The 27,357-nt window shown below is 38.7% G+C and overlaps 1 protein-coding gene across 1 annotated transcript; it reads left to right on the top strand.

Annotated features, from left to right (window-relative positions):
* The first annotated feature begins 253 nt into the window (after positions 1 to 253).
* ARCN1 (archain 1 coat protein complex I subunit delta) lies at positions 254 to 27,357 on the top strand. The gene is made up of 10 exons (XM_019716335.3): positions 254 to 411; positions 14,430 to 14,693; positions 15,172 to 15,351; positions 15,484 to 15,689; positions 16,374 to 16,538; positions 18,327 to 18,492; positions 19,824 to 19,971; positions 20,269 to 20,377; positions 23,190 to 23,394; positions 25,461 to 27,357. The coding sequence occupies exons 1-10, from the start codon at positions 409 to 411 to the stop codon at positions 25,548 to 25,550; spliced, it is 1,536 nt and encodes a 511-aa protein (XP_019571894.1). The 5' UTR covers positions 254 to 408; the 3' UTR covers positions 25,551 to 27,357.

Raw genomic sequence — 27,357 nt, 5'->3', positions numbered from 1 at the left:
AGGTCCTTATGCACACCTGGTTATTTTGTATATTAAGTGATATAGTGGCTGTGAGAGTTTTATAAACTACAAGAGGTGTCAAAAATTAAACAAGGGCGCTGACAAAAAGTGAAGGGACAAAAGTATGAGGTTCCATCGCTTGGGTGAGCCGGGTGCCTTCGTGGCCAAGTCGCGTTCTAGCTTTGCACGCACAATTTCCCCACCCCATGGCGCCCCGCCCTCCGCCCTTTGACCTGTGCAGTTTCCGGTTGAGACGTGGCTCAGGGCCGCCATCTTGGCGAGAGGCAAAGCGGCTGCGGCTCCTGTCAGGGGGCATCAAGTCCAGAGCCGCCGGTACTTTCCTTGCCCTGACCTCAGCCCTAGCCCCAGTGGAGCCAGAGCGCGGGTGCGCCCCACACCGCCCTCACCATGGTAAGATCCGAGCCGGGCCGCATTCCCGGGTCTGGCCTCGCGTGTCCGCTCTCTCTGCGGGTCGTCTTGGTGTTAGGGCCAGAGGAGTCCCTACTTGAGGGCCTGGAGCACGGCGCTTCCGCCCGGCGCCAGCCTCGGGGCGCTGTCTTGTGCCCGACCTCTCGGGAGATCGAGGAACCTGACTCCTGTATCCTCTGCGGTCGCGCCCACACCCTTTCCTTCCCCACCCCCAACTGGGCACCTTCCTGTGCTGAGATTCGGGCCCTGGAATGGGCTGGGGTGTTTGCTCTACGAGAACCTCATAGTGATAGCGCTTGGACCCCCCTCTGCGATCCTCCGCGCAAAAGCCCAGCCTATTCCATGGGTGCCTAGGCTCAGCAGGCGGGACTTCTCTCTGGGGGTTCCCTTCCCTCTATAATCAGGTTGCCTCCCATCCCCGGTGTTTGGTAGGCCATTAATATTCGAAATCCAAAATCATTGGTTTTCAGTACTTCTTTTGTTTGTTCGAAAGGGGGAAATAGAGGAGCAAGTTCGAAAGGAGGCACAGAACACTAGTTTGTAGACCCAGGTGTCCCTGAAACCTTCCACTAGTACAGAACTTAGGTGTGTCCATTTGTCAGTGAGATTGAGTATATGTAATGTATAGAGCATTGGGAAAATGTGAGCGAGTTGTAAAGAATATAGGCTTTCTGTCTTCGAGAAACACTGTTCAGGTGAAGTAAAATGTGTATAGCATATAGTAAGAGGTTATGCTCTGTGACCTACTTGCCTTTAGATACATTATCTTTATGTTCTCATCCACTGTAGAGATGGGAAAATTTAATGTGGGTGAGGATGGGGACAAAACACTGCTGACTCCACTAAACCTTACTTTATCACTAGAATTTGTGCACAGATATTTATGAAGTAGGAGAAATTCTTTGGTTCCAAACGAGCTAGTAATTTATTTTTTTAGTGCACCTTATGCCCTTCAATCTTTTGAAGTTTTTTTTTCTTTTTTATTGTTAGTATATTAATCATTTGATTTAAAGCATCTTCCTACACACTTGAGAGACGACGGTCGAATTTGGTGTCATTCATGTTAAGTTCAATTGACAACCTTTTAGATGAGAACATAGATTGTGGAGGATTCATGGTTGGGCTTTTAAAACACTGAAAGGTTTTCTTCAGCTTCAGGCATATAAATTGCTTCAAGCACTTTTGCGTCATAAAACTTGAATGTTGCACATAAAATTTTCAAAAACTCCTTTTTTTCATTTCTATTAGGAGTTTCAGTGTTTGGATAGTGATTTTTAAGCTTCTTTTCCTTTTATGTCCTGAATGTATTTGTAGTGCATTTTATAGTATATTGTAATTTTAATAGCAAAATTAAAGCCTTGTTTTATAAAAACCGAATGTAGATAATCTTTACAAAAAGACGCTGAAAAGTCTTGGAACTTAGTACAGTAAGCCCTCACTTAATATCATCAATAGGTTTGTGACTTTAAGCAAAATGACATAACGAAATCAGTTTTACCATAGGCTAATTGATATAAACAAGAGTTCTCTCAACATCTCATCAACATAACAACATGATCTTGAGTGAAACAGTGTTTTTGAGGACCTGCTATATTTTTAATTCATTGATAACTGAGGGATATTAAAGTTCTAGGTGTTAGTGATAAATAAAATATAAATTTTGCATATTATTTGGACACGTGTGCATATGTATACAGTTGTGTCATGTTTAAATATGCATATATTTCTGAATTATTTGGAACCTGGCATAATCTAGATACCCACAGATTTGTGATTTCTGGAGAACATCCTCTCTCAGTATATTTCTGCTCAGTTGAGTCTTAAGACATTAAGTGTTATTTCTGTGTAATATTTTTGTGTCCTATTCCTTTATGAAGCTATTCCTGGACAGGAAAAATATCCAAGTAGAGTGACATTTTGTAAGATTTTTTGGATCTAAAAGTTGTTTCAAAACTTCTGAAAATTGATTTTTTTCTCAACATTTCATTTAAAATTTTCAAACATCTAGAAAAGTTGAAAGAACTTCATAGTGAACACCCATATAATCACCAACTAGATTCTGTAATTAACATTTTACTATACTTGTTTTATCACACGTCTAATCATCCATCCATTTCTCCATACATCTTTTAATGCATTTTAGAGTAACTTGCAGATATCAGTACATGAATGTTGATTTATGAAATATAAATTTCCTTTGGCTTTAGTTACTGAAGTTAGTAATATTTTTGTCCTACGCTTCAAAGTCCTAGTAGAGAAATAAATGAACAAATGCAAAAACAGATGGCTTATGATGACTTTATTATAAAATGAAGAAATAAAAAAGACATCTTTTTTTTTTTTTTTTAACTTTTATTTAAGCGTGTTTTTCCAGGACCCATCAGCTCCAAGTCAAGTAGTTGTTTCAGTCTAGTTGTGGAGGGCGCCGCTCACAGTGGCCCATGCGGGGATTGAACCGGCAACCTTGTTGTTAAGAGCACCACACTCTAACCAACTGAGCTAACCGGTCCCCCCTTCACTTTTTTTAAGCTTTTATTTATTTAAGTGAAAAAAGGACATGTTTTGATTTGATCTTTTTTCTAGTTTTCTGCAAATTAATCAGAACATGTTCTTATTTTCCTAACAATAATACATTGTCAGGTACAATGATAGTTCCTTTTCTTAATAAACTTACATTTGAAAAAACTTGATATTAAATCTCATGGTAACACCAATCTAAAATCTTTGCTTATCTACAGAGTGCCATTCTTTTATTATTAAGTACAGGCAATGAATAAACTTAACTATAGTGGCCACATTAAATATAAATGATCCCATTAAGTTCAGTTCCGAAAAGTTATTGGTTGTTAGAAAGTTAGATTTCGGTTTGTGTGGCTGACCTATACATGATGGGGAGAAACAAATCCTACACAGTAAAAACTTCCCAATTAGAGGATTACTGTTGCTCCCCTCCCCTTTCTGACATACAGGCAGTAGCTGTGTAGCTATTGTATTCTTTATGTATCTTTCTTTTTTAAAAAAAAAAATTTGGGGGGGGAACATTGGGAAACTGTGTTTTCCAGGACCCATCAGCTCGAAGTCAAGTCGTTGTTTTCACTCTAGTTGTGGAGGGTGTAGCTCACTGGCTCATGTGGGTTTCGAACTGGTGACCTTGGTGTTATGAGTACTGTGCTCTAACCAACTGAAACAACTGGCCGCCCCTTTATGTATCTTTTTTATTGTTATTTGAGAGGACAGCAAAGAATGAAATGATTTGAGTTCCCGTTGATTTGCCATCTATTCTTCAAATAGGAAGTTCATTGCAGAAACTGAGAATGATGTCCTTTTATTTTGATTTTCTACAAGCTTTTGTTTTAGAACAGAAACCTGTGATAAGCTTAAAACTCTCACTAACTTTTCAGGTTTTAGGTTTTGTATATGGTGTAGATTTTATTTTAATCTTTCCTCTGATTTCATCTGTGCTTACTTAATGCAAAAAGGAAAGAAAAAAATGGTCCTCTCTATGACAGTTCTAGAAATTAGCCTTAACATGATCATGAATTATGAAGGAGAAAGTGACTACTTAATTCTGGAAGTGAGGAATACTGAAACATTTAGGGCTTGGAGGATGTCCTTGACTTTTTTCTTTAGGGAATTGTGCATATTTATGCTGAATTACTATCTGTTATTCTTGGACCTCTATCACTGATTGGGATGAAGGGATGATGGGCAGCTATCTCTATCTCACACACATACACTGTACATACCTGATTTGTTTTAGTTAAGTAATTCTCCATCTAGCAGCTTAATGTAAAATATGGTTCCAAAGTGGTTACTACTGGAGCAATGGGTGTGAAATGGAGGTATTGTACATTTTCTGTTGCTGTGAAGTCTTCAAATGCTTAGACTTAATAGAATCTTAAAGATGCAAAGGGGTTCCCCCCCCCCCCCGCCCGGTGGCTTAGGCAGTTAGAGCTCCATGTTCCTAACTCCGAAGGCTGCTGGTTCGATTCCCACATGGGCCAGTGGGCTCTCAACCACAAGGTTGCCAGTTCAATTCCTCAAGTCCCGCAAGAGATGGTGGGCAGCGCCCTGCAACTAAGATTGAACATGGCACCTTGAGCTGAGCTGCCACTGAGCTCCCGGATGGCTCAGTTGGTTGGAACGCATCCTCTCAACCACAAGGTTGCCGGTTTGACTCCCGCAAGGGATGGTGGGCTGCACCCGCTGCAACTAGCAATGGCAACTGGACCTGGAGCTGAGCTGCACCCTCCACAACTAAGACTGAAAAGGACAACAACTTGAAGCTGAATGGCACCCTCCACAACTAAGATTGAAAGGACAACAACTTGACTTGGAACAAAGTCCTGGAAGAACACATTGTTCCCCAGTAAAGTCCTGTTCCTTCCCCAATAAAATCTTTAAAAAAAAAAAAAAAAAAGATGCAAAGGCACTTTAGATTTCATATAAGCTAACCTCTAATTTAGGGATATTTTAAGAAGCAATTAAGTGATTTATTCTTGAATAATCTTAACTAGTGGCAGAGGCAGAAAAGAAACCTAATTCTCCAGATTTCTTTGCTCAAGGAACTTTCTGAGCCATGTAGTTAAATCTAGATAGGGGAGAGTTGTTTTTTAATTCAAAAACAAAGGATGGTATACTTAAACCATTGTAAGTATTATTAAGAGAAAAGTTGTTTGACAAAGCTCAAATTAATGGGGAATTGGGGTGTGTGTGTGTGTGTCTGTGTATGTGTGTGAATTTAAAATGCTTTAGTGAAACAAAATAAATTAACTTAAAAATATTAATATGACTGAAATTTTAAGTTTGTTTTTTAAACATTCCTGGAGAGGTCATCTAACATCTGGGCCCTAGGTTTTTACATCTATGAAACAATCAAGGGCTCTTGAGAGTTCCTGCCTTATAAGTGTAAATGTTCTTTTCCAAAAATACAAACAAACAATAAATAAAACAACTTTATGAAAATCATACTTATTTAGTCTTCCACAAAGAAAATCAGATCAAGTTACAGTAGGAAAAATTAAGTTATCTTGAAGTGTGTACTATGTATATTTTTATAGTGTACACTATATTTTAATAATTGTTAAACACCTGTAAACATTGGTGTGAAGAGAAGCTTTATTACTTCAAAGCATTTATGAAAATGAATATTAATTTAGGGTAGGTTAAATGTATTTTGTTTAGCGGTGACCATACCTTTCAGTCATGTTCATAACTGTATTCATTAACATGAATAACAGTGAATAGAAACCTGTGTCAGCTTCGTGAACCCTGTGATTATGGTGTGTGGTGTCTTGGGTGTTTCAAGGTTTAAATTCATACTTAATGTGGGGTGCTTTATTCCTACTTCAGGAGCCTTATTTTTTGCTTGTATCTGGATAATGGAATGACTCAGCGAGTGTCTCAGTTTTCCTGCTCAGGGAATACTGTTTTACCCTACTGTTTCTTCATCTTTACAAAACTCACATCCCCTAGTTCATCCAAACATAATTTAAATGCTATTTCTTCCATCGAGTCATCCCTGATCTTACCAGCTAGAAGTAATCTCCTCTGAATTTTCATAGCACATTACTTAACAAAGTCTGTCTACCTAGTATTATGGTTATTTATGTTTGTGTCTTATCCCTACTAGGCTCTTTTTTTTTAATTGAAGTATAACTGCCATATAACATTAGTTTCAGGTATACAACACAATGATTCAATATTTGCATATATTGGGAAATGATCACAGTGAGTCAGTTAACATCAGTCACCTTACATAGTTATATATTTTTTTCTTGTGATGAGAACTTTTAAGGTCATACTAGGCTTTTTGAGGGAAGAATACCAATCTTGTTCTTAGTATTCCTAGAGAGCATCTAGTGTGTGTAGTAGATGTTCAATAAATAATTATTTAGTTAATTCTTAAAATAATATTGCTAAAATGGAATTGCCAATAAAGCAAAGTAGATGAATTGCACCTTTCCATAGTATATACTTTTCTGGTTACAGGTTGGCTTTTGTTTTTTTTTCCCCTTATATGTTGCCTTTGATGTTAATTTTTACCTAAATTTTATCTGTATGGTATGAAGGCATTTTTAATTTCAGCTGCCTGAGAACTACCCAGAAACCTACAACATTGTTTCTAACAGGATTATTGTATTTTAGATATGGGCTTTGTATTAAATCAGCATATTTATGTAGATCTGAAGGTTTAGTCTGAGCATTTCTTCCTCTAGATAGACATTTGATTTCATGTGTTTTAAGTTGTGCTATACTTTGCATCTTTTCTTAACTGGGACTTACTTTATTCTTTCAAAACCTGATAAAATTCTAAAGTAGGAGAGCATAACTTCCTAGAACTGTGGTTCTCACCCTTTTTTCTTTTTTGGTGGCTAGGGGCTCTACAAGGGTTTACAATATGCCCCTATTTATCAGTACTATTTTTCATTGCATAAAGTGATTCTTTGTGGGCCATGTGAGAATTACTGCTCTAGAGAATCTATGAATTCCCTGAAATTGTAAGTAAATTTTTGTGAATTTGCCTATTCTGGATATTTCGTGTAAATGGAATCATATAAGATGTGGTTTCTTTCACTTAGCATAATATATTTTTTTCTTTTCTTAATTGGGGAATGTTGGGGAACAGTGCGTTTCTCCAGGGCCCATTATCTCCAAGTCAAATTGTTGTCCTTCAATCTTGTTGTGGAGGGCGCAGCTCAGCTCCACATCTAGTCGCCATTTTTCAGTCTTTAGTTCCAGGGCAGCCCACCATCCCATGCGGGAATTGAACTGGCAGCCTTGTTGTTGAGAGCTCAACCAACGGAGCCGTCTGGCCAGCCCTCCAGCAGCTCAGCAGCAGCTCATTGTCTTCAGTCTAGTTGTGGAGGGCGCAGCTCACTGACCCACGTGGGAATCGAACCGGCTACCCTATTAAGAGCTTGCGCTCTAACCAATTAAGCTATCCGGCTGCCCCTTGCACCCTAAATAAAAATACTTAGAAATAATATTTTCAAAGTTCATGTTGTCCATGTTCTTCATTACTTTTCATGGTTGAATAATATTCCATTGTATAGATACCACCTTTTCTTTATTCATTAATCAGTTGATGGACATTTGGGTTTTTGCTTTTAGCTGTTATGAATAATGCTGCTGTGAACATTCATGTAGCACAGCTCCTTCCTGAGGGCAAAAATCTTAACCTTATTGGGGCATACCCTGTTTCCCTGAAAATAAGACCTAGCCGGACCATCAGCTCTAATGCGTCTTTTGGAGCAAAAATTAATATAAGACCTAGCCTTATATTATACTATGTTAGATAAGACCCGGTCTTATATTAATTTTTGCTCCAGAAGACGCATTAGAGCTGATGGTCTGGCTACGTCTTATTTTCGGGGAAACACGGTATGTGCATAGAAACCTTTAGTGAGTGAACCAGTACAGAGACTACTTGCTTGTCATTTTAGTAAACTGAAGCAGCAACTACATTTTTCTTTGTCAGAAATATGTAGATGATGCATGAATCTATGATAAAAATTAATGTGAAATCAAATCTGTGTGTGTAATATGTATATATATATACATATATATATAAACTTTTATTTATTTTAAATGTGTTTTTCCAGGACCCATCAGCTCCAAATCAAGTAGTTGCTTCAGTCTAGTTGTAGAGAGCGCAGCTCACACTAGTCCATGCTGGGATCAAACCAGCAACCCTGGTGTTATGAGTATCACGCTCTAACCAACTAAGCTAAGCAGCCGCCCCCTGTGTATGTATGTATGTGTGTGTGTGTGTATGTGTATATATATATTTATTTATTTTTATTTATTTTTTGATTAAAACTTATTGGGGTGACAAGGGTTAGTAAAATTAACTTTCTTAAGTGCATTTGGTTTTAGTCCTCTAAACAAATACTCTCGCCTGGTGATAATTTTAGGTTAGTTTCTTCTCTTTAGGGATTAGGTATTACCTTGTCCTTATTTGAAGAAATCTTTTTTCCTCGCACCATTAATTTAAAGTTAAAAACAAGGAATCACCACAATGTACACTTAAAGGTCTATAGCCAACAATAAAAAGATAAAGTTAAAAACATGGAGTGCAGGATTTCTTTTGAGAGGTAAGGGTCATAACCATTTTGCATTTTTTTCTTTTTCTGGGATCCTTTACTGCCCTCCATACATCTTCTTGCCTCATACCTAGGTGATGACAAAAGCCTCCCAAGTAATTGGTGATTGTAAAGGATACATTTCTTAAGTACAAAACTATTTATTTTTAAAAATTATAAATATTTTGGAAAAAGTGCTTTTTGGACTTTTAGGCTAGCTTATTTGCCATTCTTAAAGTAATCAACTGGTAACTTTTATGCTATATACCTCTCTGTATGTCTACAATATTTTCTGATCTTTTTAAAAGGAACTGATTTACAAAACAAGATTCTTCCAAAGAGCATTTATTTATGGTTTAGGATTACTTTTTTTTTTTTTTTAACTGTTTTTAATTCTCTGCAATATAAAAGTAACTTTAAGCTGTGATGATTAAGGTAAGTTTCAACGTAAAGTTGATAGAAACATAAACAGAATTGTGTTACTCCCTTAAATCTGCTTCTTTCTAAACTTGCAGTTGTTATTTGGGAAATAAAGTAATTGATAGCATTATCTCTTGAGATTTCACATGAGAAAATCTGCCCGTTCATTGGAGGTAAATCATAAAAATATGTCCAGTGGAGGGAAATTATTTGTGCAGGATACATGTCTAACACTTTTCCAATGTAAGTTGTTTTTACATAGCTGCTTGGAAGTAAGCATGATGGTAGTTATCTCCCAAATACCTTAATTGCCACTTCTTGATAGATAAGGACATTGTGTTCTCCTTTGATTATTATAAAACTGTATTGATGTATTAAAACTATACGAATATTGGAGGACACAACCAAGATGGCACAGTAGGTAAACACTGTGTTTACTTTCTCTCACAACCACATCAAAATTACAGCTAATCTACAAAACAACCATTATTGACAACTGCCTAAAATCAAGCTGAACTGAAGCCTTTCAACTAAGGACTTGCAGAAGCCACCTCCAGACTGGTAGGAAGGTCACAGACATGGAACGGGCTGGTCTCACACCCGTGTGTGACCATTAAAGATCGGGAGGGCTATTTCTGCTGTGGGGGTCCCCCATCCCCTAAAGGAGAGAGAGATACCAGGCCCACCCCAGTCCAGGGTTCCAGTGCTGGGGAGAGAATTCCCCATAAGTTTTGGTTGTGAAAACCAGTGGAGATTGTGACTGAGTGATGCAGTGCGGCTGCACTCACAGGCATTCCGAACTCTTAAAGGGACTGCGCGCGAACTTACCCACCAGTGGAATCACTCGCTCTGAGCTCCAGCTGGGGCAGCAGCAGGAAAGGTGACAGGGACAAATGGTGGGGAATTCAGTTGTCTGGCTTGGGACAGGGGTTGGAAAGGCAGCTTTCTCATGGATGAAGGAGCTGGTGGAGGCCATTGTTTTTTTGTTGAGCCCTCCCCCCAACCCCCCTTGTGATTTGAGACCTGGCCCCGCCCAACTTTTGGGCACACGCAGGCTGCTTTCAGTGGCTTTCTCACGCAGACTGCCTGCCTTGCCTCAGCTGCACTTTCCTAGGTTCTCTCAAAGGTTCACGGAACCCAGAAGCAGCATCTGGCTCGAGCATGTCCTGTATCTCTGGCTGAGCAGCCCTAAGCCAGCACTAGCGGCAGCTGGCCTTGGTTCACAGCTTGGCCTCTCAAAGGCACTTCCAAGGACAGCACAGGTGGCAGACATCTGCAGATTTCTTTCTAGCTCCTGCTAGGTCGCCCTGGGTGAGGCACGGACTGTGGCTGAAATAGACCTACAGTGCATCCCCTCCAAGGTGGTCCTAAGGCTGGTGTACCCAGTGGCCAGCTTCAAAAACGAGCTAGAACACCACCTAGCCACCTCCAAGTACAACACACCCAAGGGGCAAATTGGGCAGGCACCAGAGTTCTGCTGAGGCAGATCCTGCTCTGTAAGATCAGCCCCTACACAACAATTCTTCCATTGTAGTCAAGGCCACTCCTCACAACCAGTGAGCCCAAGGGTCAGTTCCTTATATTGATGTGCAGTTATCAACCAAGGCTCAACTACAAGAGGAGGGCACACACAACCCACACAAGGGATGCACCTGGAGCATGTGGCTCAGGTGACCAGGAAGACTGTGCCACTGAACTCCACAGCACACCTACTACATAAGGCCACTCTACTAAGACTGGAAGACATGGTAGCCCTACCTAATACATAGAAACAAACAGGGAGGCAGCCAAAATGGGGAGTCCTGAATAAAAGAATAGAACAAAGCTCCAGAAAAAGAACTAAGCAAAACAGAGATAAACAATCTATCAAACACAGAGTTCCAAACACTGGCTATAAGAATGCTTGATAAGGGCCAGCCCGGTGGCTCAGGCAGTTGGAGCTCCGTGCTCCTAACTCTGAAGGCTGCCGGTTCGATTCCCACATGGGCCAGTGGGCTCTCAACCACAAGGTTGCTGGTTCAACTCCTCGAGTCCCGCAAGGGATGGTGGGCAGCACCCCCTGCAGCTAAGGTTGTACATGGCACCTTGAGCTGAGCTGCCACTGAGCTCCCGGATGGCTCAGTTGGTTGGAGCGCGTCCTCTCAACCACAGCGTTGCTGGTTCGACTCCCGCAAGGGATGGTAGGCTGCGCCTCCTGCAACTAGCAATGGCAACTGGACCTGGAGCGGAGCTGCACCCTCCACAACTAAGACTGAAAGGACAATAACTTGAAGCTGAACAGCATCCTCCACAACTAAGATTGAAAGGACAACAACTTGACTTGGAAAGAAGTCCTGGAAGTACACACTGTTCCCCAATAAAGTCCTGTTCCCCTTCCCCAATAAAATCTTTAAAAAAAAAAAAATGCTCAATGATCTCATAAAAATGGAGATGGAAACCATGAAAAAGAACCAGTCAGAAATAAAGGCTACAGTAATGGAAATGAAGACTGTATTACAGGGAATCAACAGTAAATTAGATGAAGCAGAAGATCCAACCAGCGATGTAGAAGATACGGTAGCAGAAAACACCCAACCAGAACAGCAAAAAGAAAAAAGAGTCCAGCAAATTGAGGAGAGTTTAAGGGGCCTCAGGGACAATATCAAGTGTACGAACATTCTCATTATAGGGGTACCAGAAGGAGAAGAGAGAGAGCAAGGAATTGAAAACCTATTTCAAGACATAATGACAGAAAACTTCCCTAACCTGGTGAAGGTAATGAACGTACAAGCCCAGGAAGCACAGAGACCCAAAGAGGCCAACACCAAGATACATCATAATTAAAATGTCAAAGGTTAAATGCAAAGAAAGAATCTTAAAAGCAACAAGAAAAAAGCAGTTAGTGACCTACAAGGGAGCCCCCATAAGACTGTCAGCTGATTTCTCAACAGAAACTTTGCAGGCAAGAAGGGAGTGGCAGGAAATACTCCAAGTGATGAAAAGCAATGACGTACAACCAAGATTGCTCTACCCAGCAAGGCTGTCATTTAGAATTGAAGGACAGATAAGGAACTTCCCAGATAAGAAAAAGCTGAAGGAGTTCATCACCACCAAACCAGTATTACAAGGACTCTTACAGGGACTTCTTTAAGATGGGAGGGGGTAAAGGAGGGGTGAAAGGGGAGGGATTAAGAAGAACAAACTGGGTGTTAACACAGTAGTCATGGGGATGTAGGGTATAGTATAAGGAATATAGTCAATAATATTGTAATAACTAGGTATGGTGCCACATAGGTACTAGATCGATCAGGGTGATAGATGGGAATGGGGACAGGGTGAAAAAGGTGAAGGCATTAAGAAATGCAAATTGGTAGTTAACACAGTATGGGGCATAGAATCAACAATGTTGTAAAGATCATGTCAGGTGCCACATGGGCACTGGACTTATCAGGGGATCACGTCATAGACTGTAGATGCCTGACCAATGCGCTATACACCTAAATCTGAAATAGAATAATATTGAATGTCAACTATGACTAAATATATAGGTATATATAGTCACGGGATGTGGAGTGCAACATAGGGAAGATAGTCAATGGTATTATAACAGCTGTATAAGATGTCAGAGGGGTAGTAGCTTGGGGGGTGGGTTATCACTTTATGAGGGGTTTAAATGTCTATTATGTTGCTTTGTACATTTGAAACTAATTTGAAAAAAGAATATTTATTTGAATTAACTAATTTGTTTTTTCTTCAAGCCGCTCACCTGTACAGGGCAGGTTTCTGTAAAGCTGAGAAGCCTGACCAGTAGAATATTTCAGTGGTTGTATCCTAGCATTGAGGCTTCTTCCAAAATGTGTAAATAGTCTTTTTGTTACTTGTACTTGTGAATCCTTGGGTTCCTTCACTGAAAAAACTGTTAACACTGTACTTAATTTTCTTACTCCCCTGCTAATGGCATTTAAGATTTTCTCATCCTCCTTTGGCGCTTTATTTGTTTTGTTTAATAAAATGCCAGACTCTGAAAAAAGGTCTTTATCCTTGTTCAGTGTCAAAACCTGTGTGAAACACGGAGTCATTTAGTTTTTCATTTTACAGATTGTATACAGACCTGGAAGTAGAATAGTGTGGAATGGGAAAGCTAATCAAAGAGCAGAAGATAAATTTAAACTCCCTAGATTGGTTCCATATTCTAGGTAAAAATGAAAGCAAAGGTCAGGGTCTTCTTATAAACCTTTAATCTGTCTGATCAGACCTCTGTTTTGGCTGTGGAAATTTCTGTTCTTAGAAAAAATTCAAACTATTTTTTTTTTTAATTAAAGTTTATTGGGGTGACAGTTGTTAGTAAAGTTACATAGATTTCAGTTGTACAATTCTGTATTACATCATCTATATCTCACATTACCCTTTTTCCCTGAAAATGAGACCTAGCCGGACTGTCAGCTCTAATGCGTCTTTTAAGGCAAAAATTAATAATATAAGACCTGGTATTGTTATATTATATTATACCCGGTCTTACAGTAAAATAAGACTGGGTCTTATATTAATTTTTGCTCCAAAAGATGCATTAGAGCTGATGGTCCGGCTAGGTCTTATTTTCGGGGAAACATGGTATGTGTTCACCACCCAGAGTCAGTTCTCCTTCCATTACTATATATTTGACCCCGTTTACCCTCTTCTAGAAACCCCCTCCCCCTTTACCCTATGGTAACCACTATACTATTGTCTGTGTCTATGAGTTTTTGTTTCTTCATTTTTTTGTCTTATTCTTTTGTTGTTTTCATAAACTATTCTTTATGAGCCTGCCAAACCAGAGAGCAACCCAGTTCTGAGTCACAATAACGTATATATAGACTTGGAAAAAAATTAAATTTAAGTTTTTCTTTAGGTATATTATTGAAAAATAGGAATTAGAGCTTCATTTTCCTCCACTTTATCTTTGTCTTATGAATTACATAGTACTACAATTAAAAGAACAATGAACCACAGGGATACGGAAGACAGTTTGGGCAATATAATGAATAATGTTGTAAAGGTTTTGTAGGGTATCAGATCAGTACTTATTAGGGAGACCACTTCATGGATGGTGTAGGTGCCTGACCACTGCAGTGTACACCTGAAGCTGAATAATACTGTATGTCAACTATAATTTAATATATATATAGTCACAGGATGTGGAGTACAGCATAGGGAATAGAGTCAATGGAATTGTGACAGCTGTATATGACGTCAGAGGAGTAGTAGATTGGGGGAAGGGGTTTGATAAACCTCACTTTGTGAGGGGTGTAAATGTCTATTATATTGTTTTGTACACCTGAAACTAATTAAAAAAAGAACAATGAAGTTGAATTTGAAAGTCATTCTAATAGAAGTCATATCACTAGATAACTGAGTGTTTCTATGGAATATTTTGGAATGTTGAGAAAACAGATGTGAAGAAATAATTAGTATATGTGCTGCCGAAGGGAGCACAAGAAATAATTAAATAGTACTTATTTATATGTATGTTCCTGGTAGGTGCTGTTGGCAGCAGCGGTCTGCACAAAAGCAGGAAAGGCTATTGTTTCTCGACAGTTTGTAGAGATGACCCGAACTCGCATTGAGGGCTTGTTAGCAGCTTTTCCAAAGCTCATGAACACTGGAAAACAACATACATTTGTTGAAACAGAGAGTGTAAGATATGTCTACCAGCCTATGGAGAAACTATACATGGTACTGATCACTACCAAAAACAGCAACATCTTAGAAGATCTGGAGACCCTAAGGCTCTTCTCAAGAGTGGTAAGAGTCTTTCTGTAATATTACAGTTTTTTGCTTTAAATTTTCTGTGAGAAACTATTTTTACCCAAAGCAGATGATGCTTATCAATTTGCATGTTCCATGTCCCCCCAACCCCAGCAGCTTATTGCTATAGCTCTTTATTCATTCAGCAAACGTTTACTGGATGTCCTCCTAGGCTATAAGTATCCCAAAAGAGAATATGGGAACTGCCCTTTTGTTTCCTAGTTCTTAAGCATTTACTGTAATCTGCCTTTGTGGTTCTGATACTTATTTGGCTGAATTTTTGGATAATATACTTTAGGTTAGACTTATTGATATAGACAGACAGACACACACACTTTATGCCAAAGTCTTGCTTAAAATGGAGTAGAAGGAGTTAAAGGGATTCAGGTTATTGAAATTTGTGTACTTTAAAGGATAAGACTTGAACTACATAACTGCTGATAAATCTTTCTTTTCCATTGCTGTCCATGATTAGATCCCTGAATATTGCCGAGCCTTAGAGGAAAATGAAATATCTGAGCACTGTTTTGATTTGATTTTTGCTTTTGATGAAATTGTCGCCCTGGGATACCGGGAGAATGTTAATCTGGCACAGATCAGAACCTTCACAGAAATGGATTCTCACGAGGAGAAGGTGTTCAGAGCAGTCAGAGAGGTAAATAGTTTCTTCTCTGTGACTTCCAGTTTGTATAGGTTTCCTTTTATGCTTCATTATCTGTTTTTCCTGTCTTTATTTGCTAGTATAGACTGTGCTCAAAGGCACATCCATGTATGTCTTTTTTTGTAGACTCAAGAACGTGAAGCCAAGGCTGAGATGCGGCGTAAAGCAAAGGAATTACAACAGGCCCGAAGAGATGCAGAGAGACAGGGCAAAAAAGCACCAGGATTTGGGGGATTTGGAAGTTCCGCAGTCTCTGGAGGAAGCACAGCTGCCATGATCACAGAGACTATCATTGAAACTGATAAACCAAAAGTGGCACCTGCACCAGTCAGGTATAATTTGGTGTATCACCAGCAGCCCTAGAATGGCAGTTGAAGGCTGTATGTGTGTATCTTTGGAATGATAATCTGATTGTTAGGCAAGCTGTAAATAAGGAGTGTCTTGATGAAGTAAGATGTACTATTGAATTTGACTACATAATATGGAGATAAAGGAGAAATTTGAATGTGATGTTTTTCCTTTTGGGTAAAAGAGAGTTCTTTTACAAATTATACCATAACCTCAATTTCCTATGAGAGTTGCCTTGTTTTGGGAGAGGAGGAGATATTTAACTTTTTATGGAACATAGATTTTTAATCTTTGTGTTCATGAGTGGATTTCAGGGAGAATTTGTGACTACCCATAATTATATGTAAAAGTTCATTTGTAGACCGGTGTATTTATCTGGATGGAAGGTACAAAGTTTTCATCAGATCATACATGCTTATAAAAGTATACCTTTGGTCTTTGGATATCTGAAGCTTGCATGTTAATAGTGACTCAGCTGCCAGTTTGGGTGGGAAATAGTCTAGTTGTTCACCAAACACTAGGACAGTTGGGTTTTTCCCTTGAGATCTTCACATTCCTCATAAAGAATAGCTTCAGGGAACGCTTCATTGACACGGGATTATTAATTAATGTGGTTTTTTTTAAATCGTGTGTGTATTTTTTCTTATTTTGTATTCTTTCTCACCTAGGCCTTCAGGCCCCAGCAAGGCTTTGAAACTTGGAGCCAAAGGAAAGGAAGTAGATAACTTTGTGGACAAATTGAAATCTGAAGGTGAAACTATCATGTCCTCCAATATGGGCAAGCGTACCTCTGAAACAACCAAAGTGCATGCTCCACCCATTAACATGGAAAGGTGAGCAGTAACCTTTTCAGTAAGAATAGGTTACATAATGTTTGAAAATTTTTATTTCAGTGCACTATAAATTCTTTTTTCTTTTAATTTTTCCAGATTTAAAAGACTTCGTGTATATTCTAGGTTATTAACATAAGGAATTTGGGGGGTTTTGTTTGTTTTCATTTTAACCATGATATGGGGCTCTCAGCCATCTATCTTCAGTGAAGTTTAGAACTTAGCTTTTATCAACTCTGTGCTGGGTAAGTTAAAAATAACTTGTCTTCATGCCTAATGTGAGCCTTGAAATGGCACTTGAATTAGAGGGCTAGAGATGTGATGACTGCTACACTATATTTTGGCATGTCTATTTCTAATTAAACTTTAAGGAGAACCAAACTTTAATATAAAATGTATAAATATCTTTAACAGAAAATTAACATTATCTTTTACCTTTTAAGTATTTAAACCTAGTATAGAATATTTGGTTTCTTAACTCGGGACTGTGGTCCTGGTTGGTAACATTTTTAAATGGTAGTTATCAGGTTCACATATTCACGACTCAGATTTCTTGTCTTGAAGCCCAGAGCTTCTACTGTTGCTAATGGTTTTGAGGGCAAATGAAAAATGAGTCTGGGAGGATACCTCTAACAGGTGTGCATAAAAGGAATATTCTGTGTATTCTGTTCTGTATGATATGAACAGGGCTAGTTACATCAGTATAAATCTCTTAAATCATTAAAGCTCCTGTGCATTCCTAGTGGTTGCTTTGAGTGAAACAGAGGCTTGACACTATTTTAAAAAGATGTTGGAGACGATCACTTATTAGAGAGGGTTCCTGATTCTTTTCTGAATGATGAACTACTTCTTGAGTATGGAGCAAACTCTTGTGAAAGTAAATGGGACCCTATGTTGTCTTAAGATACACTCTTTTGTGGTCATAAGTGTCTTGTCTTTGTTTCTGGGAAGATTTAGTGGTTGGAACATAGAACAAAGTAGGATGCCAGAATATTCTTTTTAACCTCTGCAGTTCACCCAGCTATAGATAGTTTATTAGTAAAGAATATAGATAGACTGTACTTAATTATTGCCCATAGCAGCAGCACTTTTTATTTTACTCTTTAAAGAGCATTATTAGGTCAAATGACAAAATTGGCATGTGGATGGTAGATTAGGTAAAAGTATTGTACCAGTGTAGATTTCTGAAGTTAATTGTACTATGGTTGTGTAAGAGAATATCTATATTCTTACAAAATGTACTCTGAAGTATTTAGGGGAAAAGGTCATGATGTACATTATCTGCCTCTAAATGGTTCAGGAAAAAAAGTCAAATATATAATATTTATAAAGAGTATGCAAATGATGAAACAAACGGGATAAAATGTTAACAGTAGGTAAAAAGGGTATACATGTATTCCTGGTATAATTCTAATGTTTTAACATTTTAAATTATTTTCAAATAAAAGCTTTTTCAATTGAAAATAATTGCCCCTTTTTTCTATAACTGCCTAGTATTCATTTTTGTGGATATACTTTTATGTATTTAAGCATTTCCCTACTGATGGACATTTAAGTTGTTTTCAAACTTTTGCTATTACAATTCTTCAGTGAATAACTGAACTACAGTGTTTGCACAGGTGAGAATTTATCTGTAGGATGAGGAATTGCTGAATTGAAGAGTATAATGCTTTAAATTTCGATACATATAGCAGCAGCACCTGAACATAAGTTGTGGATGGCTAATCACCATTAAACCCTGAAGAAGGAGAGTTCTGGTTTCTACCTTTCTGAACAAATTTTTCTCTGCAGTGTGCACATGAAGATTGAGGAAAAAATCACACTAACCTGTGGACGAGATGGAGGATTACAGAACATGGAGTTGCATGGCATGATCATGCTTAGGATCTCAGATGATAAATTTGGCCGAATTCGTCTTCATGTGGAAAATGAAGATAAGAAAGGGGTGCAGCTACAGGTGTGTAGAGACTTTTGATAAGGGAGTGTTAAGACTTGTTTGTCTACCTAGCACAGTCTTTCCCAACCTGGAGTTCCTCATATGAACCACAGAACACAGAAAATTATTAAAGTTGTATAACTAGTGCCATTCTAGATGCACAGGAAAGAAGTTAATGCTATTACATACAGTGGATGCCTTAAGGCAATAAATCTCTTCCCAGGCTGGTTCAGTGATTGACAACAGCTGTATTAAAATGGCCTTTTAATATTGGAATTGAATGAAAGGTCATTTTGAAATCTAATAAATTACTTCATACTCATTAAGAAAGGTGCAGAGAGATGCTTACCTGCTACTGTTATACAAAGAGTAAAATAATTCATTTAGGATATTGCTTGATATATAGTTTTTATAAAACAGTTTTTAAACTTAATAAGGATGTATTTTATTGAAACAGGTTATGATACCAAATTTACTCATTCTGCCACTTTATATAAACTACCAGTGCTTGTTTTGTTAGCTGAAGGGCAGTATCTAACGTATATTTGAAAAGTGCACAAACCGTTACAAAATCAATTTGTATGTTCCACCTGTCTGAATGTGTGTGAGATGTTCTTGTCACATATTATGTAGATGGTTGATTTTATCTTATCACAAGAACAAAGCCTTTTCAGGGAAGAATGTGTTTTTGTCTACTCCCCCACCCCCCATAATTAGCACAAAACTGTCTTTTGTAAGCAGTGCTTATATTATTTCAAACAGCTTTGCTGGCTCTAAAAGTATATGTAGGCTGCTATCCAAAAGTTATTTTTCTTTTTTTCTCCTAATACGACTTTTTAAAAGATTAGTCCATTTTACTTGTCCTGAGTTTGAACAATCTTAGTGCTCTGGGGCAAAATTGCAACTAAACTTTCCATAGACCTTTTCCCTCTGCTGCTTCTTTGATATAAGACCAAGACGCTGTCTGACCCAGGCAGCTGATCAATGTCTGACCCTAGTCTTCTACTTGGCAAGCTTGACCTCACCATGAGGCTGCTCCCTGTGAAGTATTTTTGGAAAGGACTTGCTTAAAGGTCTTTAACTTTTTCAATTACAAAATTATTAACTTGTTCAATTACAAACAAAATGGCTTAGAGTTGAAATCATTTTTTTCTTTTACTGTTTTTTAAATGTCTAAATCTTCTTAAAAGTTTTTAAAGATGGGAGATCATTCTTTAAAATCAAAAAGAATTCGAAATTTTTAGGCACCCTATTTGAGATATTTCGATACGACCCATGGAAGACTAGAAGGAATTTATTTCCTGTCTTACCCTGTCTGAACCTCAGAAGTTTTCTTTCCCTTTTCATTTCAGACCCATCCAAATGTGGATAAAAAACTTTTCACTGCAGAATCTCTAATTGGCTTGAAGAATCCAGAGAAGTCATTTCCAGTCAATAGTGACGTAGGGGTGCTAAAGTGGAGACTACAAACCACAGAGGAATCTTTTATTCCGCTGACAAGTAAGTGCCTCTGGCCAGTTCCACTAAGCTAGTCTGTACTGAGAACTAGAAATAGCCCTGGCTTATATACTCTTATCTTCATTGACATAGCAGAATTCTTGACAAAATGACCTTTTGTTGAATTTTGTGTATTTTAATCATTAGCTTTAAATTTTAATACCTTTAATGTTAAAACTTATTTTCAGTAGTTTACATTAGGATGTTTAAGGCCTGCAGCTGTCAGCTTTGATTTTCCATCTTAACTTTTCTCTACTCTTTTCTAATGTTCTAGTATGTCTGCTTTGCTTTTCTCCTCAGTTAATTGCTGGCCCTCAGAGAGTGGAAATGGCTGTGATGTCAACATAGAATATGAACTACAAGAAGATAATTTAGAACTGAATGATGTGGTTATTACCATCCCACTCCCGTAAGTGGTATCCCCCGCACGATCATATTTTCTATATTGGGTTTATAGAACTAGTCTTATAGTACTCATTTTGGAGACATTATTTAGCTAGCTATCCATTCTAACATATTTGATTCTTTAAAAGGCCAGTTTTGAAAGAAATCAGATACAAAAGGCTACATACTATATGATTCCACTTATATGACATTCTGAAAAGGTAATACTTTTGGATCAGAAATTAGGAGGTAGAGAAGAAGGCCTTTGACTGCAGAGGGGCACAGGGGAACTTTTGGGGATGATGGAAATGTTCTATAACTTGATTGTGATGGTGTTTATAAGATTACATACACTTGTCAAAATGCGTTGAGCTAGCTGTACGCTTTAAAAGATGTGGAGTTGGGATAGCCAGTTAGCTCAGTTGGTTAGAGTGTGGTGCTAATAACACTAAGGTTGCTGGTTCAATCCCCACATGGGTCACTGTGAGCTGTGCCCTCCTTAAATAAATAAATAAACAAACAAACAAAATAAAAAGAGTGGCGTTTACTGACTTTAAAACCAAACCAGACAAATAAGACTAAAACTGGCTAGTTGTAGTTGTAGAGCTATTTTTTTTTTAGATGTAGGTCCTCAGTTTATTCATGTAGTAATGAAGATTTCCAGAAGGGGGAGCCACTTCTCAGTCAAACTTTCTCTGTTTCATTTTGCAAGTCAAAGAAGTTGAGTCCGTCAGATTGAATTTTTCTTTTTCATTTTGCTGTCTAAACTTTGAGCTAAAGATGAGAGTGTGTTTTCAAGGGAACTGTTAATTCTTGCTGAAACATGATGTCTACATTACTTTCAGTAAATTTTCTAACAGCTTTATTGAGGTATGACTGATATGTAATACACTACACATATTTAACTGTGCAGTTTGTTTTGACATGTATACACCTGTGAAACCATCACCACAATTAAGATAATGAAAATATCCATTCCACCATTCCCAAAAATTTAGCTCAAATAAGTTTTTTTTGTTTGCTTAAATGGCCTGCTTTCTAGGATCATTTGGAAATACTCTTTACCTTAAGTTTATCTCCTCGCTAGCATTTCCAGTGAGTGTGCACTATTACTTTACCAATGAATCCCAGCTCCTCTACCTCTCAGCCCGCCCTTCATGAACACCCACTAGTGTATTCTTAGTGTATCTTTACTATTATATTGCTTAGTTATTGTTGGAGAGAAAATGGTACTAATTTAATTTGTAGTTTTGTTCCCTTTTTGATAATTCAGGCCTTCAGATGGCCAGGTCTGGTTTTACTCATTCTTGTTTCCATTTTTTAAAAATATGCTTTATTATCAATATCCCCTTTAATGGGATAACCATCTTATTCTTCACAGCTTGGTTATTCTTTCAGAGGAGTAGATGGCTGCCTTGAACCATTGTAGGTCTTAGGCATTGGTAACAGGTGTGGGTTTTGTTTTGTCAAGATTTGTTTTAGTAGACTATTTTTAGGATGCCACAATTTTTAGGCCTCTCCATCTACCCTGTAATTTTGGTTATAGTGGTTTCCTGTGTCTTAGATCAATTTTGCAATAGTCTCCAGAAGAGACCTTTAGACAACATTTTACCCTATTGTCTAAAACTGATCAAATTAGAGATCAGAATCAGAATTGGAACAGGGCAAAGAGAAGAGCATATATATAACTGGGACCATAAAATTGATAGGGAAGAGTTAATTGTGTTATATCACCCTTAAAGTTTTATTTGTCTCCATTATTTACCCTGCCTCTAATTCAAGCATTGAATGTCACTGGTGAGTTAAAAGATGGTAAATTTAGAATGTGGAGGAGTAGGTGACACTGCCTGTCAGCCATGTGTGAGGATACAAAGTACCTTCTAACTACCCTGTTTCCCGGAAAATAAGACCTCGCCGGACAATCAGCTCTAATGCATCTTTTGGAGCAAAAATTAATGTAAGACCCGGTATTATATTATATTATATTATATTATATTATATTATATTATATTATATTATATTATTACCATACTATGTTATGTTATATTATATTAAAGACCAAGTCTTATATTGTAGTAAAATAAGACTGGGTCTTATATTAATTTTTGCTCCAAAAGACGCATTAGAGCTGATTGTCTGGCAAGGTCTTATTTTCCGGGAAACAGAGTAGTTCTTTTGCAGATTACGGACAACTGTGTACCTACCCCCTTCTCCCATCATGTTCTCATTTTGTCAGGGGTAATTGTGCTTTCACTTATCAAACAAAAGTCCACTTACTGGATTGTTAATCAAATAAATCCACTGGCGGCAAATAAAGTAAGTTTTGAAACATTCTTAAATCTTTTGAAAACATCCTCTCAAAGGCCTAAATTCACTCCATTCTGAACAACTACATAATGGTGTTTAAAGTGTTCCCCCCACTATTATCAACTTGTACCCCATTGTCACCTAAGAGAGCTACATTATATTAAAATTGCTTCTTGACATGGCAACAAACCGTTGGTGCAGGATTTTTGGAAATATGCCCCACTTTACACATTTGTCAGTCTCAGTCCCTTGCTAGCTCCTAGCTCCAGATCCAGTCCACATGTTGGAACAGCCCACGGGCATCGCTGCCAATTACCTCTGGTTTCATATATCTGTATCCACAGAGGGAATGAGTGAGATTCTTAGCCAATGTGCTAGGACTTTGATCCTTGAAGTTATTAGGGAGCCTAATTTTTTCTTATAAAAGTGGACAGAATTTGAGGAGCATAATCAAATTTGGGGCTGGTTTTCCTTGGCAAAGTTCTTCCAGCTCTGGACAACTAACTTGACACAGATGTTTCTTATGATAGATCTGGTGTCGGCGCACCAGTGATTGGTGAGATCGATGGCGAGTATCGACATGACAGTCGGCGAAATACCTTGGAGTGGTGCCTGCCAGTGATTGATGCCAAAAATAAGAGTGGCAGCCTCGAGTTCAGCATTGCTGGGCAGCCCAATGATTTCTTTCCTGTTCAAGTCTCCTTCATCTCCAAAAAAAACTACTGTAATATACAGGTACCCCATTTTAATAGAGAACCTATATGGGGAAAGCAGTAAGACAGATGCCAAATAGGCAGCATGACTTTATGGTCAGAGCAAATAAGCAAAAAAGCTGGTGTTCCTGACTTACTGTATGATCTTGGTCAAGTTCCTCACCTGCTTTACCTCAGTTTTCCTCTCTAGATCAGACAAAGTTAAGACATTGAATGTGAATATGTATAAAAGTACTTATGGATTGTACAAGATTTATATCTTAGTTGCCTATTTGTTTATAATCTCGTATTTTAAAATTCATTTGCCAAAACACCATGGTTTTGTAATGCCTTTTGTAACGACACTTGGTTTGAACCTAAGGAATGAAAGGAAGTTTTTTTTATTTGGAAGGCAAAATAACTGCCCCCAAAAAGTGATTCTAAAACAAATGGATATCATTTTTGGGTTATTTATATCACATCTTCCCTTCATTAATACAGATAATCATGAGCCAGTGCTACTGCAAACCTTGTCCTTTAGGTAGGCAAAGTAATGGAAATTTGTGGACTGTTCCTTTAGGTCATTATTTTTAACTCATTATTTCTCCACTTTTTGAAATTGTATTACAAGGACCCAGCTTTCTGCTCTGACTTGTTGATTTGCTTATTATTCTGGCACTGTCTTATTTTCCAGATGGACTCTGTCTCTCCATAGTGCTTGGGAAGTTATACTGTCCTTTGTTGGGTGATTCCAAAGAGCGGTTCTCCCTCCCCTTCCCCCTCCCCTCTTCAGTTACTGGCATCACCCCATCAGTCTTGGTAGCACATTGTTGAACCCACGATATTAGGTAGAAATGGGTACATTTTCCTGTTTGGGACCATTTAAAGGGTAGGACAGTATAATTACTCTCTCAAAATCACATTAGAAAATATGAATCAGTGGTTCAAGTATTGTGTTGGTACTATTACAGGCACCATTGTTGCAGATAATTAATTACACTAGACATTTTTCCCCCCTTTTCTTCTTCCTCCCCCCACCCCCCACTCCGGTTCAAGCCATTGTTTCTCAGTCTAGTTGTGTAGGACACAGCTCCCTGGCCCATGCTGGTATTGTGAGCCTTGCGCTCCCCCTGGCTGAGGCAGTCGGTCGCCTGTGTCAGTCGTCCACTCACAGCAGCTCATGGCAGCTCTCACCGGCTGCTGGCCACTCATGCTGCTGCCGGCCGCTCACGCTGGCCACCAGCCGCTCATGCTGGCACATGGTAGCCTACGGCAGCCTGAGGCAGCTCATGCCAACCTCCGGCTGCTCACGGCAGCCCAGCTCCAGGGAGAGCTTTTGTTCACAATCTTAGCTGAAGAGGGCGCAGCTCACTGGCCCATGTGGGAATCGAACCGGTGACCTCAGCGTTAGGAGCCCGTTGCTCCAACCACCTGGGCCACCGGGGCTGGCCCATAGTAGACATTTTTTGTTATTAAAAAGAAAAGATCTCTGGGTGGCCGGTTAGCTCAGTTGGTTAGAGTGCGTGGTGCTCTTAACAACAAGGTTGCCTGTTCAATCCCCACATGGGCCACTGTGAGCTGTGCCCTCCACAACTACATTGAAACAACTACTACTTGACTTGGAGCTGATGGGTCCTAGAAAAACACACTTAAATAATAGTTTAAAAAAAAAAAATCTCTTTAGAAGGACCCAGCCATATCTAGAAAATAAGAACCTTAGTACAACTTTGAGAGTAAATCAAATAAATAATGTTATGAGTTAGAATGTTGCATTTTGTGTCTAAATGTTAATTGATCATCCTGGTGGAATGTCTGTGAACTTCATAGGTTTTATAGGGCAGGGCCTGGGCAATGGCCACTCATCCTGGACCTTTTACTTAATACCACTTTGCATCTCATCCTAACAGTCATCTTTTCTGTCTAGAAAGCTGGTTAATCATGTTGATGGGGAAGAGTGATGCTGTAATCTACAGTTGTGAATTGAACTTTTTTAGCATTTCTGAGTTACTTTTAATACTGCTTTTAGGGAATTTGATCTGTACTGAGAAGTTAGCACCTTAGAGACTTGCTCTCCTTCTGTTTTACCTTACTCTTTGTTTGTTTTCCTAGGTAACCAAAGTGACCCAGGTAGATGGGAACAGCCCTGTAAGGTTTTCCACAGAGACCACTTTCCTAGTGGATAAGTATGAAATCCTGTAATACCAAGAAGAGGAACCGAAAAGGAAAACTTTCAAATTAATAAAAAAGAAGCCACAGTGGCTGAAGAGTTTTTTCCACATCTACAAGCCATTGGAGACCCTTTTTTCTGGTATAATTCACGATTCTCGGCGCGCAAGGACCCTCAACTCACCCTCAGTGTTTCAGTGTCACAGAGACATTCTTCGGCAAAGAAATGACACAAACAAAGGGAAAGGCTGCTGATTTCTTTGGCAGATTTTACTGGCCACCAGGAAAACCAGCTCTCCAGAGATTGCCCCTAGTTAAACACCTCTGCTTTCATCTAAGTTGCTCCTTAGTCCTAAATATAGTTATATTTCATACTTTGTTTTTTAAGTTTTTTCTACAGAAGATTTTAATCTTTCATACTTCTTTTCTTTACCTTCATTTTTTTTTCTTTCTATACATTTATTCAAGCACTGTAGGCGTTGTATTTGTTTGGTACTCCTAGAACAGGTTGATCTAATCCAGTCTTGATTTTTGGACTGTACACGTGAACTACTTAAGGTGTATCGGGTCTAGAAGCTGAAAGATAAGGATGCCTCATGTCCTTTTCCTATATCCATTCATCCCTCCACTTCTTTGCCAAGTTGTTTTCCTTTCAGGCCTGTCCGTCCAGTTTAGAACAGTACTGTGAATCCCACTTGTGTCAATATTAAAGACAGCTGAGAAACAGCTTTCAAGGTGTGTGGAAGGAGACTGATTATGTCCAGTTAGGGATTTCACATCCACAGGTAATCATATCTGCTGCTGGTGCTACCCAGGTTTCCAGTTGTCCACATTTTGGGTACTTCAGCTGAAATATAATAGCTCATGGTCTTTGTAATCCATTCACATTCCTCGTATTCACCACCTCCCTCTTTCTGGCTGTTGTCCTTTCTTTTCTAGCAGAGATGAGGTTATGATTTTGGAGGCTGTGGGTTCAGTGAGTCCCATTGGCCCTGAACTATCGAGGAGATTCCACTTCCACCACCAGGCTTTTAGCATTTCAAGAGGCAGCTGATTATATTGGTAGGAGTTAGATTGCTCACATATACTCCCATTTCCTTCTAACCTGCCCAGCATTTTTTCACCAGCCTATCTATCCCTGTCTCTGAAATCCTCTTCTAAGTCTTTTCTATTGAGTGTCATAATGCAGTGGTTGTTTCTTAGCCCCATCTCAACCATTACTTTTTCAATGGAGAAGACTACATCAGCCAAGCCAACATTGGCTTTTAACCCAGGATTGCACTCAGGGAGGTTGGTGGAGTTGCTGCCATTCTGCAGCCACAGGCAGGGGAAGAGGCAGATGACTGTAGATGATTTCTGCACTTCCCGTTGCTAGGAGAGCACCACTCCCACTCTGAACAGCATTGGCCTTCCCTGCGAACAGTGGAGTGTTCCTGAAGCAAAGCAGTCACGCACAAATGGCCATGGATGGAATTGTTTGCCAAAGAAATTTCTGGCCTTTCCCTTTCCCTTAACTGCGTCAGGGAAGAAATCCTTATCTGTAGTTCGGTTTCCACATGAGGTTTTTTGAGGAAGGGGACTGGGGACAAGAAATCTGTCATGTAGTTAAATAGGAAAGAAATCTTATTAATCCAGTTTTGTTTGAGAGTTGCTTGTCCATATGATTTTTTTAAAAGTCAAGTTTAGTTTCATAAAAACTTTTTTTTTCTGAAATTACTTTTGGGGTAATATTTAAAATGAAAGACGTTTTGTAACCCTGTAAAATACATAGGGAATATAGCATTCCAGTGTACACAAGAAGGCAAATTCTTTAATCAAATAAAGAGTATTATAAAATGAG

The sequence above is a fragment of the Rhinolophus sinicus genome, chromosome 14 (assembly GCF_057876585.1).
Source record: "Rhinolophus sinicus isolate RSI-liver-muscle chromosome 14, RSI-T2T, whole genome shotgun sequence".
Lineage (NCBI taxonomy): Eukaryota > Metazoa > Chordata > Mammalia > Chiroptera > Rhinolophidae > Rhinolophus > Rhinolophus sinicus.
The sequence above is the reverse complement of the archived record's forward strand: the minus strand, read 5'-3'. Positions and strand labels throughout refer to the sequence as shown.